This window comes from Plecotus auritus, assembly GCF_963455305.1.
Source record: "Plecotus auritus genome assembly, chromosome: 8".
Taxonomy (NCBI): Eukaryota; Metazoa; Chordata; class Mammalia; order Chiroptera; family Vespertilionidae; genus Plecotus; species Plecotus auritus.
The window spans coordinates 59,621,926-59,637,743 of NC_137782.1; the positions used below are offsets into that span (position 1 = coordinate 59,621,926).

Here is a 15,818-nt window from a genome sequence, read left to right on the forward strand (position 1 = left end):
AAATCAAGTGAATAAAAAATCTGATGAACAGAATAAACTGGTGAATATAATAGAATCAGGGGCATAGAAAGGGAGTGGACTGACAATCCTAAGGGGGAAGGGGTATGGGGGGTGCGAGAAGAGACTGGACAAAAATCGTACACCTATGGATGAGGACGGGGGGGGGGGGGGGTAAGGACAGTGGGTGGGGTGGGAACCAGGTGGAGGGGAGCTATGGGGGGAAAAAAGAGGAACAACTGTAATAATCTGAACAATAAAGATTTATTTTAAAAAATAGGGATTATTTGAGTAATAAGATTGCATGTCATATACCTTCTTTTTAAAAAAAATATATTTTCATTGATTTTACAGAGAGGAATGGAGAGGGATAGAGAGTTAGAAACATTCGATGAGAGAGAAACATCGATCAGCTGCCTCCTGCACCCCCTACTGGGGATGAAGCCTGCAACCAAGGTATATGCCCTTGACTGGAATCAAACCCGGGACTCTTTAGTCCGGGCCAATGCTTTATCCACTGAGCCAAACCAGTTAGGGCCACCTTTTTTTTTTTTTTTTTTTAAATAAATGTTTTTGTATCAAAAAGTACCACCACCATCCCAAAAGTACCACCCAATATATATGTTTTTAAAAATAATTACCATCCTTTTCAGCAGATGGATATACACAAACTGATGTTTAAAGACTTTTGTAAGGCTCTTCAATGTATGCTAATTATAGTGACAAGGAAGCCATCAGGTTTTTGCTTAGACTCCCGACTATAAACTTACAACAATAAAATGATCACTAAAGCCTACTAATCAAGATTCAATTGTGTTTGTTCTAAGAATATTAGTATTCCCAGTCAATATAGACACACGAATGACAAAAGGGCAAACTGCAGTGTACTCAAGCCAATTGGGGTTTGCTCTCAGCCCTAATTCTAAAAGGCACCCTAAACTGCAGCTTTCTTTATTGTACAGAAATACTGTAGGGCAGTTCTTAAGTAGGAAAGTTTTTGAAAAGTCCTTCTATTCCTAAAATCTTACTACAAATGGGTCTCTGAAAACATTGAAAAGAAAAGCATTTTTATGCTACTCTTTTAAAGCAAAGTGAGAAATAAAAACCATCATAACTTTTTTCAAAGCCCTGTTATAAAGGGTTCAGAGTAAGATACTTGTTGGGTAGCTGCTTCTTCCTTTAACCAACCACTGAGAGATTAGTTTTTATAAGAGGGAGGGGATTTGTTTAGCCGCTTTAAATGCAGCTAAACCTGTTTTACGGTGAATCATGCTAAGTCCTTTCTTTGGCTGTGCTGCATGCCACATACACCTCAAAAAAATGTTTTAACTCCAGGAAATGCAGTCTTTATGCTGAGTAATAACCCCTTTGTTTAGCTCATTCTTGTCAAAATTGATGGTGCATTAGGGGCAATTAATGCTAAAGACAGTTCTAAAACCGATGCTTCCTCTGACGGCAAGTCCAATGTCAGCGAGTGCTATTACAAGCCTTTCACATCAAACCACTGTAAATGCACTCTGACCAATGTCAAGCATCCCTCAGAAGAGTAAACAGGACCTGCTGACCCACTCTAAGGCTATTAAGTGTGACTATTACTGAAATTACAAAGTAAAGCCACCTATGCGACAGAAGTCAGAGCATGCACACACACAAATATGCACATATAAAGCTCTAATGTAATGAAAAGGGAAAGAGGAGATTTTGAAATGTTTACCCCATCACTGTGAAGTAAAAGGACAGCAATGGCCTCAATGGGGGCTTATTTCATTGCACGAATAACAGCTATTAACAATTCTATTTCTGCTATTTTGTACTTCGATAATTTTCCCAACAACCACAGAAACACTTGGACAAACACCAAATTTGATGTTTGTACAAAATGCCAAGCTGTTACAGTAATCAAGACAGCACAGTATTGGTGGTATAAGGATAAAAATACAGGCTAATGAAACCAAAGTGCAAGTTTAGAAATTAACTCTTAAATTTATGGTCAACTGATTTTTGACAAGGATGCCAAGGCAATTTAACAGGAAAAGAAAAGTCCTTTCAACAACTGGTGCTGAGACAACTGGCTATCCACATGCAAAAGAAGAAAGTTAGACCCATACCTCAGACCATACATAAAAATTAACTCAAAATGGATCAGAAACCTAAATGTAAGAGCTAAAACTACAAAATTCTTATAAAAAAAAACAGGAGTAAATCTTCATGACCTTGCATTAAGCAATGTTTCTTAGGTATAACACTTAAAGCACAATCAGTGAAAGAAAAATAAAGAAATTGGACTTCATCAAAATTAAAAGTTCTTCGTGCTTCAAAGGAAACAAGGGAAAAGAGGGCCTACAGACTGTGAGAAAGTATCTGCAAATCATATATCTCATAAGAGACTTGTACCAGGATATAAAAAGTGCTGCAGCATGTAATAGTTCATGTGTACCATGAGATGAAAAAGGTTGAAAATCAATGCTCTAGATAAACAAGACATGCAGAAGGAAACATGTACTAAGATGTTCACAGCAGCATTGTAATAGTGAAAATTTAAATGTCCAACAATAAGAAAATGAATTAATAAAATCTGATTTATTCACAGAATGATTACTTTTATAATTATCCATATTTATGCATATAGCTCTACATGTATAAATATGGCTGTCATAAAATTAATATTGAGTGAAAACAAGCAAATTGCAAATAGAACATATAGTGTAATGCAATATATACATTTCCAGAAGATGCAAATCAATGCAATATATTATTTAAAAATACATACTTTAGCCCTGGCTGGTTTGGCTCAATGGATAGAGCATCTGCTTGTGGACTGAAAGGTCCCAGGTAAGATTCCAGTCAAGGGCACATGCCTGGGTTGCAGGCTCGATCCCCAGTAGGGGGCATGCAGGAGGCAGCCGGTCAATGATTATCTCTCATCATCTGTTTCTATCTCTCTCTCCCTCACCCTTCCTCTCTGAAATAAATAAAAATATATTTTAAAAAATTAATAAATAAAAATACATACTCTACATGTAGCAGAAATGTAAAAACTGGGATTGGAACAATAAACCCCAAATCTGGGGGAAAAAAGAAAAAGTGTTTGAGAAATACAGAGAGCTTGAATTTAATCCATAGGGGTTTTATTTCTTCCCCAAAAATGGAGCAAATAAAGCAAAATGTTAGGGTTTGAAAAAGATGCGTAGCTGGAAGTACATGAGGATTAATTGTATGATTCCCTGTTCCATTTTGTGTATTTAAAATAGTGCATACTGAAAAATAAAATTAAGTTCTATGGGAGCACGATGAAGGAGCAACATTCGCACTGAACCAGAATGAGTAGTTCAGCATGTGAGCAAGGAAAGCAAAGAGCACAAGAAAGGGAGGAAACAAGAGAAGTCCAAAGGCATATGCATATTTGGGGATCAGTATGCAGTCAAAGGCAGCTAGAGCTGAGACGATGGGGATGCACCCACACTGAAGTATGTGCATGTGCCTTGTTGAAGACCTTCTAAGTCATACTGAAGAGTCTAGACCTTACTCACAGACAACAGGAACCAATGAAATGTTTAAGCAGAAGAATAATGTGATTTTGCCATTCTAGTGGCAATTATGGAAAATTAATAAAAGGACAGAAATCAATGACAATGAAACTAGTTAGAAACTATCTTATCAGTCTAGATAGAGAGTATAGGGCTCTACCCGACAAGGAACACTGCGACTGAAGAACAAAGGTCTCATGCAAAGGCCACTCAAAGGTGGAATCAACAGACTTGGTGACTGACCAGAAGTCAGAGTGGAAAGAAAGGAAGAGGTTAAGAATGACTGTGACGAACAGGTTTGGCATTTAAACTGCATATGTTATTATCAAGATTGTAAACATCGAAGAGGTTACAGACAAGAAAGAAAAAAAAATTGCCTTTTAATGTGTTCAGTTGCAAATAAGGCCCCTTAAGGAAGGAAATGAAAATGGAAAGAATCTAGATTTTCAATGTTAAAGGTACACACTACAATAGTTCCTATCCAAATTTTGTGTTAGTGAATGGACTAAGATCAAATGCCTCATGCCCAAAAAGGTCAGGCATGAAGTTGAGAAAAGGCAGAGACTAGAGTTCCATAAAAATATCTTCCTTTCTGCCAAACTTTAAATATAAGTGTGTAATCTACCTATGTTAAGTAATGCCCCACTTTTGAAAGGTCAAACTTTCCAGCTGTCTTGTCCTACATTTAAAAAAAGGTGAGTGTCACAGAAGCCAACCTGAGAAGCTCTCCAAAGACCAAATCTGGGATATGAGCAACACAATAAATGATAGCAGTGGACCATAATCTACAGAGTAAATTAAATATTCATGAGTCCAAAGTGTTATAAATAATTGAATAAATAATTAAATTGGGGTGGGGTGAGGCATCCTTTTTTTTTTTTTTTTTTTTTTTAAACCATAGAATTCCAATTAATAAATGTAGAAGAAATGAAAGGAAGAGAAAATCACCTTTTGGCAAGTACCATATTACTAACTCTTGCATGCAAGATTATAAGGACCGCCCTAACCAGTTTGGCTCAGTGGATAGAGCGTCAGCCTGCGGACTGAAGGGTCCCAGGTTCAATTTCAGTCAAGGGCATGTACCTTGGTTTCAGGCACATCCCCAATAGGGGTTGTGCAGGAGGCAGCTGATAGATGTTTCTCTCTCTTCGATGTTTCTAACTCTCTATCCCTCTCCCTTCCTCTCTGTAAAAAATCAATAAAATATATATTTTTAAAAAAGATTATAAGGACATTTGCAGAGTCTCGAGGTATCACTCCCCAGATACTAAATTACAAAGCAGAAAAATAGCAACTTTACAGTGGAGAAACCTAGCAGACACTACCTTCACCAAGTGAAGCCAAGATTAGCACATCAATATCAGATACTTGTGTTTAACGATGCACTGACAAAGGCAGAACGTCCCTTTTGGAGTACTCTTGCAAAAATGCATGACCTAAGTTTAATTATGAGGAAATTTCAGACAAACCCAAAGTCAGGGACATTATGCAAAGTAACTAGCTAGTATTCTTAAAAAGTGTCAAAGTCACAAAAGACAAACTATCTTAGATTGCAGAAGGCTAAAGGGATATGACAACTAAAGGACTATGTGATCCTAGATTGAATCCTGGACGAGAAAGGAACTTTAGTGAGATAACTAGCAGAATTTTAAATAAAGCCTGTGGACTAGTTAATAGTATTATATCAGTATAAACTTCTTGGTATTGATAATTATTTTCGTTATATGTTAATATTTGGGGAAGCTGAGTAAAGAGTACATGAGAATTCTTTGTACTATTTTTGCAACTTAAGATTGAAATTATTTTTAAAATTTTTAATTTAAAAGTGAGTATAGTCCGGCTATTGTAGCTCAGTGGTTGAGTGTTGATCCATGAACCAGGAGGTCATGGTTTGATTCCTGGTCAGGGCACATGTTGGGGTTACGGGCCCAGTAGGGGGTGTGCAGGAGGCAGCTGATCTTGATGACTCTCTCTCATCATTGATATTTCTATCTCTCTCTCTCTCTCTCTCTCCCTCCCCCTTCTTCTATCATAAATCAATAAATATTTTTTTTAAAAAAAGAACCAGAGCTTTTAAAAAATACATTAAAAAAAGAAAAAAGTGAGTAGAAATGATATGTGATAGTGAAGAAAAGAGTTGTCACAAACAGAATATATTTAACTATTCAGGAAAGGTACAGTACTGCTCCAAGTTCCTCTGACCCAACAGAGTGCATGACAATGTAGTTGAGTAGAAGCAGCAAAGAACAGGGGCAGAAACATTGAGAAATTACACTTAAAAGGAGAAAGCAATATCATAAGGACAGTTGCTGGAGCTGCACAGGGCTCAGCCTCTAGACTAGCTCTCTATTTACCAGGGCACACTAACTAACCTGGTACTGTACGGGAGATCCACCAAAGTATAAGTTGGATGTCCTTGGACAAGTTACTCTACCCCTTTGAGCCTCATCTATGAAATGAAGATGACTCCATCCATCTCTAGTGGTTGTCCTAAAAATAACATAATATACAAAGAAGTACACAGTGCCGAAACCGGTTTGGCTCAGTGGATAGAGTGTCGGCCTGCGGACTGAAGGGTCTCGGGTTCGATTCCGGTCAAGGGCATGTACCTTGGTTGCGGGCACATCCCCAGTGGGAGGTGTGCAGGAGGCAGCTGATTGATGTTTCTCTCTCATTGATGTTTCTAGCTCTCTATCCCTCTCCCTTCCTCTCTGTAAAATATCAATAAAATATATTAAAAAAAAAAAGAAGTACACAGAACTGTACTTCTCATGTCACATGCATTCAATAAAGGATTCATACACATGATCCTAATTCAGAGTAAGAAAAGGCTAACCCATATACCATAGTTTAAGAAAGTTGGAAAATGCATAATTCATTGTAAATGTCTATCCAAAAAGGTTAAAATGAAAGCCCCAGTGCCTGAAGGGGTAAACTTCAATTAGCTAAGAAAACCACTAATGTGAAATACCTCATACCCACAAAGCATCAGATAAATGAAGCATAGCTTTCCATCCCTAAAACCACTTGGATCTTCAACACAACTAGAGTCAGATAAACATCTGAAGCACATCTGTAATAATAAAAGTGTAATATGCTAATCAGACCAGTCGACTTTCTGGACGAAGCCAGGTCTGCAAGGGCCAAGGCAAGCCACTGCGGCTGCGAGGGCAGAGCTCCTTGCACGAATTTCGTGCTTTGGGCCTCTAGTTTCAATATAAAAGATTACCAATTTTGCCCTAACCAGTTTTGTTCAGTGGTTAGAACATTAGACTGTGGACTGAAGGGTCTCAGGTTCAATTCCAGTCAAGGGCACATACTTCGGTTGCAGGCACAAGCAGGAGGCAACCAATCTATGTCTCTCTCTCACATCGATGCTTCTGTCTCTCTGTCTCTTCCCCTCCCTTCCACTCTCTCTAAAAATCAATGGAAAAAATATCCTCGAGTGAGGATTAACAACAACAAAAAAAGATTACTAATTTTCTGTTGTACTTCACCCAGAGAGCTCACTACAGTGCTATCACTTGATAATTTTCATTGCCCAATTAGCATCAAGTACTGTTCTAAATCTATCAAGGCCCACCACACAAAACATTTTAAGAATATTTATGCCTAAAAAAAAAAAAAAAGAATATTTATGCCTCAGTGGAGTTATGGGTGATTTTTATTTTTCTTACTTCCCAATTTTGTGTACATTTTTAGTAAGTTAAATGGAAAATGAATGAATTTATAAATAAAAGAAAACTTGCTATAATCATGTTCTTGGCTAATTCTGTCTAATAGCGTATTTCAAACCCATCCCTCTTTTAATATAGTCACATTAACATGACCGTAAAGTGAAGTTAACATACCAGACAATCAATGCCATGTGCCTATTCAGTCATTTCTTTGGATATATCAACATGGCAACAAGGATGACAAGAAAAGCACTTACCTCTAAACTATTTGCAATATAACGATTGTCACCTTCAACTTTGATAGAGAAGTCATAATAACCACTGGACAACTTGACATTCACAAAGTTTAGTTCAAAAACATTCCTGTTAAGAATGACAGCGGGGTTAGCAAGCACTCACATGGGAAAGTCATAAATACAACAAATGGGCTGCAAAGAGAGGCAGTCCTTGAGACAGTCCAGGGCTACACATTTTTTTGTTGTTATTGTTAATTCTCACCTGAGGCTATTTTTTTCCATTGATTTTTAGAAGAAGGAAGGAGGGAGGAAGAGAGGAAGAGAGAAGGAAGGAAACATCTATGTGAGAGAGACACATCAATTGGTTACCTCTTGCACATGCCCCAACAGGGACTGGGGATCAAACCTGTAACCCAGGTAAGTGCCCATGATGCATGGGACAACATTCTAACCACTGATCAATAGCGCCCAGGACTACACCACTTCTTCCCTTTTGATTATAATGTGAGGAAAACTTTAAAAACAATTAAAAAATCAACTCTTTCAAAAAAATAACAATGAAATGCCAAACAGGTGAATCTACAATATGATCCCCATTATGTTAAAAAAGAAAAAGAAAAAGAGTGAATTATTAACTCTAACTACATAGCAAAATCCTCAATGTCTTTTACCATTCCACTGATCATCCCTAAAAATGACTTTGCTTTTTTATTTCACATATAGCCTATATATCTTTATCACTAAGAATTGCATTTTCTAAAACTCAAAGTTCCTGATCTCATTAACTTACTAATTTAACATTTAACAAAGTTCCACATAAAATTGACCTTTAATTTTTAAAAATTTACATAACAATAATATGTAACCATTAAACTAAGGCTATAAAAGAATATTTAATCCTACTAGGGAAATGGTCATGGCACATTATTTCAGATAAAGCATAATCTTAATTCAATTTTTAAAATATATTTATATGCATAGAAAAAAAGCCTACAGAAGAAGATAGCAAAATGTTAATAGCAATTATCTCTAAGTTGTATAATTATGGGTGACTTACATTTTATTTTTTGTGTTATAATTTGCATATTAGGCATACACACACACACACACACACACAGATACACACACAAACACACACACACACACACACACACACACTAGAGGCCCGGTGCATGAAATTCATGCACAGAGTGGGGGGTCCTCTCAGCCCAGCCTGCACCCTCTCCAATCCAGAAATGTCTCCTCAGGGGATGTCTGACTGCCAGTTTTGGCTCGATCCAGGGAATCAGGCCTAAACTGGCAGTCGGACATCCCTCTCCCAATCCAGGACCGCTGACTCCTAACTGCTCACCTGCCTGATCGCCCCTAACTGACACCCTGCTGGCCTGGTCGCCCCCAACTACCCTGCCCCCTCGCCGGCCTGGTCGCCACTCACTGCCCCTCTGCTGGCCTGGTTGCCGCCAACTGCCCCCCTGCCGGCCTAGTCACCCCACACAGCCTGCTGTTCAGTTGTTTGGTCGCCCCTCACTAACCCCCCTGCAGGCCTGATTGCCCCACGCAGCCTGCTGTTTGGTCATTTGGTTGCCCCTCACTAACCCCCCTGCCAGCCTGGTGGCCCCATGCAGCCTGCTATTCAGTCGTTTGGTCATCCCTTGCTAACCCCCCTGCTGGTCTGGTCACCCCATGCAGCCTGCTGTTCAGTTGTTTGCATATTACGCTTTTATTAGTATAGATATAGATGACAAGACAGAGACAACTATAGGATTTTGATACCAGTAGGTCAAATTTACCTAACCAAAGTTTAGGTAAATTTGGTTTTATTATCTTGGTAATAGCAGCATTAATCTGGATTATTTTTGCTGCAAGCTACTTTCCAAAACAAGTTTATTGGCGCACCTGATAAAAATATGCTCAGAACTTACCCTACAGGGGTGAAAGAGGTCTTCTGGAGGACAGTCGCTCTGGAAGCAACGGATTTAGCATGTTCTAGTTTAACAGTGGCCTGAGTCAGAGGCTGGGACAGAACATTGGTGACCTGTAACTGGAAATAAATTTAAAAATTATCTGTAGCAACCAAGGCAGAGGGAACACAGAATTTTGTTCTGGGGTGCTTTACCTAAAGGGAGTGAGCTCTGCAGAAGAAACACCTTATTTTAAAAAATCTTCACTGACCTTTGGTCTACTGTCTATCAGAGATCAAAAACAGAAAAACACAATTATATTGGGAATGGGATAGATTATAGAATGTTAGAGGTGGGGAGGATCTTAAAGATGATCTTGCCCAATGATCTCATTTTTCAAATAAGCAAACTAGAGGCCAGAGAAAGGGAATGACTGACCCAGATCACACAGTTATGTTACCTTCTTTCTGTTCCCTGTTCTATCCACTCTACCAGAATATATTTTAAAAAATATATTAGCAAGAAAAATACTTCAGGCAAGTATGGGCAATGAGAAAATTAAAGAAATATAGATAACGTTAATAATTATCACTTGTTGAAAGTCAACTATTTGCCAGATACAAAACTAGGTCCTATATCTTCCCATCAATCATCAGAAATAGATAGCTTAATCTCTATTTTAGAGATGAAGAAACTGAGGCCACAAAAGGTTAAGGGACTGCCAAAGGTGAAATCGCCAGTTAAATGACATATAGGACAGAGATTTTCAACCTTTTTCATTTCATGGTACACTAAACTAATTACTAAAATCTGCAGCACACCAAAAAATATATATTTTTGCCAATCTGACAAAGGAATTGGTGTAATTTTGAATCATTCATACTGGATGACTATTGTATTGGCTGTTGTCATTTTTTTTTTTTTTTAATTTGACAATCTAAGGGAAAAGAGGACAGTGCCCCTAACTAAATAGTCAGGTAGCTCATGTTTTAAAAATTCTTGCTGCACACCGGATGAAAATTGCTGATCTAGGACTCAAACCCAAGCCCATTTTGCAAGCCAGTATTTTTCTACTTTGCTCTCTTAGCACTCCCTGTCTCATGGTGAACTATGTTAATTAGGTTACTTCTCATTCTAAGAGGTTGTAAGGAGGGGCAGGAGGGGCAATTTTGAAGTACAGGGCACTTCCTCAGGAGAATATCTCCAGGAGCCACCAAAGTAGAACTGATGGGACAGACAGAACTGTTCAATGTGGAACTCCCAAGGTTAGATATAAAATGCTTCATTTTTTATGAAGATCTAACTTATCAGTGATTTCCAAACAACAGCAACAAAAGCTTCATTTGAGATAAAATCTCGAAGTGAATTCAATAATGGTGCATTTGCTCTGTTCAGCGAGTTAACATAATAGAGAAGTCTATGGTTACTGGGAGGGCCATACAATGAAGAGACAGAAAGATACACTGTCAACACCAGGAAGGAAGATACCTGATATTTATTTTAACAACTATAAGTACTAAAAGTACTCAGGAATTTTAAAATAATGTATTTAGAAAGTTTTGGTGTAAAAAAATGTATTTTAGAAGCAAGACTTCTCTATACTTCTCTGGAGTTATGAACCCAGAAATGTAATTTTCTTGTACTTATTTTTTTAAAGCCTTATTATTAAAAATCCTCTAGAAAAAAAAAAAAAGGTCATTTTTTTTTTTTTTAATAGATCTCAGGGGTTTTCTGACAAGCTCACCCAGAAGTCATGTCCCATTTCCAGGCTAAGGGAATGAGCCTTGCTCTACATTACTGGGTAAGTGCTCATGGGTGACAATAGGCTGTGTAGCAAGCAGTCTTTAGATTTCTGAAAGCCTTACACTGGAAATGGCAATCAGGGCAGTACGTTTGGGGCATGGAGGTCATACCCGCAGGATCGCCTGTTCATGAGTGTCAGAAGGAGAGCCCTCGGATACAACCACAACTGGCACGTGGTAGCGATTCTGGGAGAGTGCAGCGGCAGCAGAGGCCACACTGAAGGCTTCTGAGAGTGAGTCAAAGTTCTTCTTGCTAAAGATCGTATTCATTAGCTGGATGACCTGATCCTGAAAGAAAAGGAAATGCAGCTCGAGATCTTCCTCTGGCAGGAAGGCAGGAGAACCAACTGTCCCTCCCCAATGGCTCAAGTCATTCCTTATCTGTTGCTAGGTGTTCACATGGAAGGTCTTTTTTACCCATTAATCCAAATTGGCAGATGGGGGAAAGCAAATATTCTTCACTTAAGTTTAAAACTTAGATTTGGTTTTTATTTTATACATCTTCCAGTACAAACTGAAATTCATGCATTTATTTGTTAACCATTTATTAAATGCTTACTAGACATATGCAAGGTACCTATAGATAACTACTGAGATAGGAAAGTATATTATAAAATACACAAGACAGTAACCATTTGTTCAATGTCTATAAGTGCCAGATACTCTTACAGGTGCTTTATGTGCATTAATTCAAATCTTGACAAAAACCTGGAAAAGACTAATATTATTAATGTTTTTCAAATAAGGAAACTGAGTCTAAAGGAGGTTAAGTAACTCCTACAAGTTATAATGAAAAAAAAAAAAAAAAAAAAAAAAGGAGAAGACCAAAATTCACATGTAGGTCTGTTGTCCCCAAAGTCCTTCCATAATAAAATTCATTCTTTCCTGATTTCTCTCGCTCTCCCAGCTAAGCTACCTCCCCACACAGCCCACTTCTAAGCAGAACATGGCAGCCTAACAGACAAAATATACATTAGAAAGAAACTAAAATAACTCTCCATTAAGAATTAATGGGCTGCTTAGAGGAGAAAACTGAAAGCAATTTTTTTAAAAAGTAGAACCTAAAAGGCATTATTAAAATTCTGGAGGTTGTTTACTTAGGAGGAAAAATTTTCCATTTCCATCAGTTTTGTTTTTTGAAATCTACCATCTAACAAAAAAGCTCTCTTGTTCCCGACAATGTTATTCATAGTCAACATGAAATAATTTTCTTTAATTGACCAATTACATTTTTCCATCACTAGGCTGTTGACATGTTAAAATGGGTGACTGTTCACCAGAACGATTATGTCAAAAGCAGTGACAGCAAAATTACTCCATCCAAATACCTGATTACTAAAAGCTTGTGAATAAAGCAAGAAAAAGTTTAAGTTAGATACAAAGAACATCACCAATTTATCTAACATATTGTGCATAAAAAAGTCCTAAATGATTTGTATCCTAAGACCCACATTTCAGCACTTTAAATCAAAAACAAAAATTAAAAGACATTATGCTATCTATCTATAGACCTCCTACACTTAGGATGAAGGAAATTACAACATAAGAATGCTAATACATGAATAAATTATTAGATCATGTCCTCTGTAGAAAATATGAAATTAATTCAAATTACCCAGGCAGATAATCATTTACTATTTACTTGAAAAGTCTCAGCACAAAACTCCTAGTGCATAAAAGAAAGTTCTAACTTGAAACCCCAATCTCTCTTAAAATTAAAACAGCAGCAGCTTATATTTTAAGCCCTTTAGATTAAGGATGGTAATCTTCCCATAAATAAGGGGTACAAAGAGGGCCCTACTCCAAAAGACTTCCCACACACATCCCAACTAAAGGGTTCTTTCAGGTTAACAAGCTCCTCTTGAAAAAGAAAAAAAGAATTAACTCTTGGTGAATGTCTGGTAGACACACAAGCTTCTCAGTGAGCTATATCAATCAACAAAGATTAGCTAAGATTTAGCCATTGCTAAATGAGGCGGGAGGGAGAACAGGCAATTCTGAAGTACAAGGCACTTCTCAAGAGAAAGAGGATTTGCATGGGCCACCAACATGGAAAGCATTCATGAGACAAGTGGGAGTTATCAGGAAGAAAAGGGAGGTGAAACAAGAGTAATACACTTGGCCTTCTTGTCACTACCTCATACGTTCATACCCCATTTGAAGCAAGTGTAACAAACTGTTTACATGTCTATCCCACTGACAACCAGTTTCTTGAGGACAGACATTACACCTTTCTATTTCTCATCCTCAATGCCTAACGCAAGACACGGAGTGACTACATCCAAGGCTACTGAACAGCTCTCTCTGAAAAAAGCTATCTGGAGCAGATAAAAGTCAACAACCCCTTTGAGATTTACTCCTGAGAATTGTTAGACAGGCACCTCCTTAATGGATGGCTCGGTTCCCACATGGTCCATGAGCTTGTAGGTGGCAGCCACAAATAATGCTGTTGTTTCCAGTCCTTCTTCAAACTGAAGATATACACCTCCCAGTTCATCCAGGCGAGCAACAAGGTCCTGTCACAATAACATGGAAGCATGTTGGACGTCAAGTGATAACAGAAACGAGAGTGCAAACAGTTTTGAGAAATCTCACTCTAAATCTAGAGACCACCTCAGTAACTTAGTATTTTTCAAAAAAAGGTGCTTAGGTAGAGAGTAAAGTATATTGTACAGGCATTTGAAAAGAACAGTATCTTCTGTGGCTCTATGAGTATACCTTCCCTGACCCCTTGTACTCAAGTCTCAATCCAAGAGTCATGATACTGAAGGTACCACCTGCTCTGAGCAAAAGGCCAGTGGGTCAGGCTACAGTGCACCCAGGAAGCATTGTGACACAGATGGATTCCATGACCATTCATTTGGATACAGCCTACAGAGGTGAACATTTCTCAAGAGAGACATACTGCTTTCCTGGGCTACATGATGAGGCAGCTAATGTGCCTCCGGAGCACCTAGTGATGACACTGTCAGGCTGCCTGTCATCACTGACTATGCAGTCCAGGAGCAGCAGGAGGTTCTGGGCACTGGAAAGCATAGAGTAATAATAAGAACCACAGTGACCACTTGCTGAGCACCTATTATGTACCAGGTAATTTAGCACCTCACTTGTTCCTACAACCACCATAAAAGAAAACGGAGGCTCAGACATTAAATAATTTGCCACAAAGTAGTAAATGGCAGAAAAAAATTTTTAATTTCAGTGTTTTTGGCTCTAAAAAATCTTGGACTATGAAACTATATCTCAAAAGACTGAAAAAGTAATCTTTTGCCTAACTGATGTGGTAACTATACTGGCCTAACAAATATTCCCTAGGACATTGCTGTGATACAAAGAACATAAGTGTGCCATGAATATGAAAAGAAAGGTAACTGGCTATAATAAATCATGCATGTCTATTTGCAAGGCTCTTCTAGAGAGTTTCAAAGATAGAAGCTGAGAAATTCCTGAGCAAAATAAATTCACACCTCAATCTCCTCCACGATGCTCCTCAGGTCAGCCTGCTGGGATAGGTGAGATGCTGTCTGCAAAGCCTGGACTGTTCTGGAAGGTAAAAAGTAGAACCCTAATGAACGGCAAGTCTCCTTTCATCCACTCAGCCCTTCCTGTATTGAGACATCTTCATAAATATCCTACTTATTCTTTAGAAGGATAAGACAGTCTCAAACTTTAAGGAGCTTTTTAAAATCTTGTTGGGAAAGATGTGACAAAGACCAGTACGTTATAAAGTTCATTACAGCTAGAAAGAAGACAATCTGTACAATAGGACCCACAAGAAGTACTGTGGGCACAGAGAAGAGAGGGAGCACAGGTTCACCGCCCTCTGAAAATCTATTTTGTTCCTAATGGCATCACATACAGAATAATGAGACTAGATTAAATTTAAAAGAGATAGACTCTTAGGGAGAACAGGATTCATTCAATTTGATCAAGATCAATTTGGCAGAAGTCGACTGCCTGTTAATTTTCTACTTTTCTTACTCCAAGACCAAAGAAATATTGTAGAGCCTACATATGTAGATTGCTGGGTAGAATTTGGAACAACTTTTCTGAAACCAATATGAGACAACTGTTCAGTAAACATGTGTTGACTAACTTACTAATATATACATCTTTTCATGAGTACATATAAATGTACTTCATTTTTTAAGTAAGTTTTTTTTTAGTGAATTTTAGAGAGAGAGAGAGAGAGAGAAAGAGAGAAGCATCAATTCGAGAACAAAACATCGATCAGCTGCCTCCTTGCACACCCCCTACCAGGGATTAGGACCAAGCCTACAACACCAGCATGTGCCCTAACTAGAATAGAACCAGAAACATTTTGGTGCACTGGACGACGCCCAACCAACTGAACTACAACAGTCAGGGCAAATATACTTCATTCTTATTAGCAATAACATAGTATTTCACTGCTTAGATGCACTGTAATTATGTCCAATTGATACACTTAATGTCCAATTGCTTAATGTCCAGTTGATAAACATTCAATGTTTTACTAGGTCATACAACGCTGTAATGATAACCCTTACTCACACAGATATTTTTTTAAATCACTGAAGTTCACATAGCCATTTGAAAGTGAACAATTCAGTGGCATTTAGTATATTTCACAATGTTATGCAATCACCACTTCTATCTAGTTCCAAAATATTCCCATTAATCCCAATTAAAACCTTGT

At 38.0% G+C, this 15,818-nt stretch overlaps 1 protein-coding gene across 2 annotated transcripts in view; it reads right to left on the reverse strand.

Moving 5' to 3' along the window:
* Window positions 1-15,818, reverse strand: part of RPN2 (ribophorin II) — a 61,431-nt gene that overhangs the window by 21,158 nt on the left and 24,455 nt on the right. For both annotated transcript variants that reach the window (XM_080685804.1, XM_080685803.1), the window contains exons 5-9: window positions 14,608-14,683; window positions 13,522-13,656; window positions 11,252-11,428; window positions 9,360-9,478; window positions 7,459-7,564 (exon numbers count right to left, since the gene is read on the reverse strand). In XM_080685804.1, coding sequence (XP_080541930.1) covers window positions 7,459-7,564; window positions 9,360-9,478; window positions 11,252-11,428; window positions 13,522-13,656; window positions 14,608-14,683 — 613 coding nt within the window. The remainder of the gene's footprint in view (window positions 1-7,458; window positions 7,565-9,359; window positions 9,479-11,251; window positions 11,429-13,521; window positions 13,657-14,607; window positions 14,684-15,818) is intronic.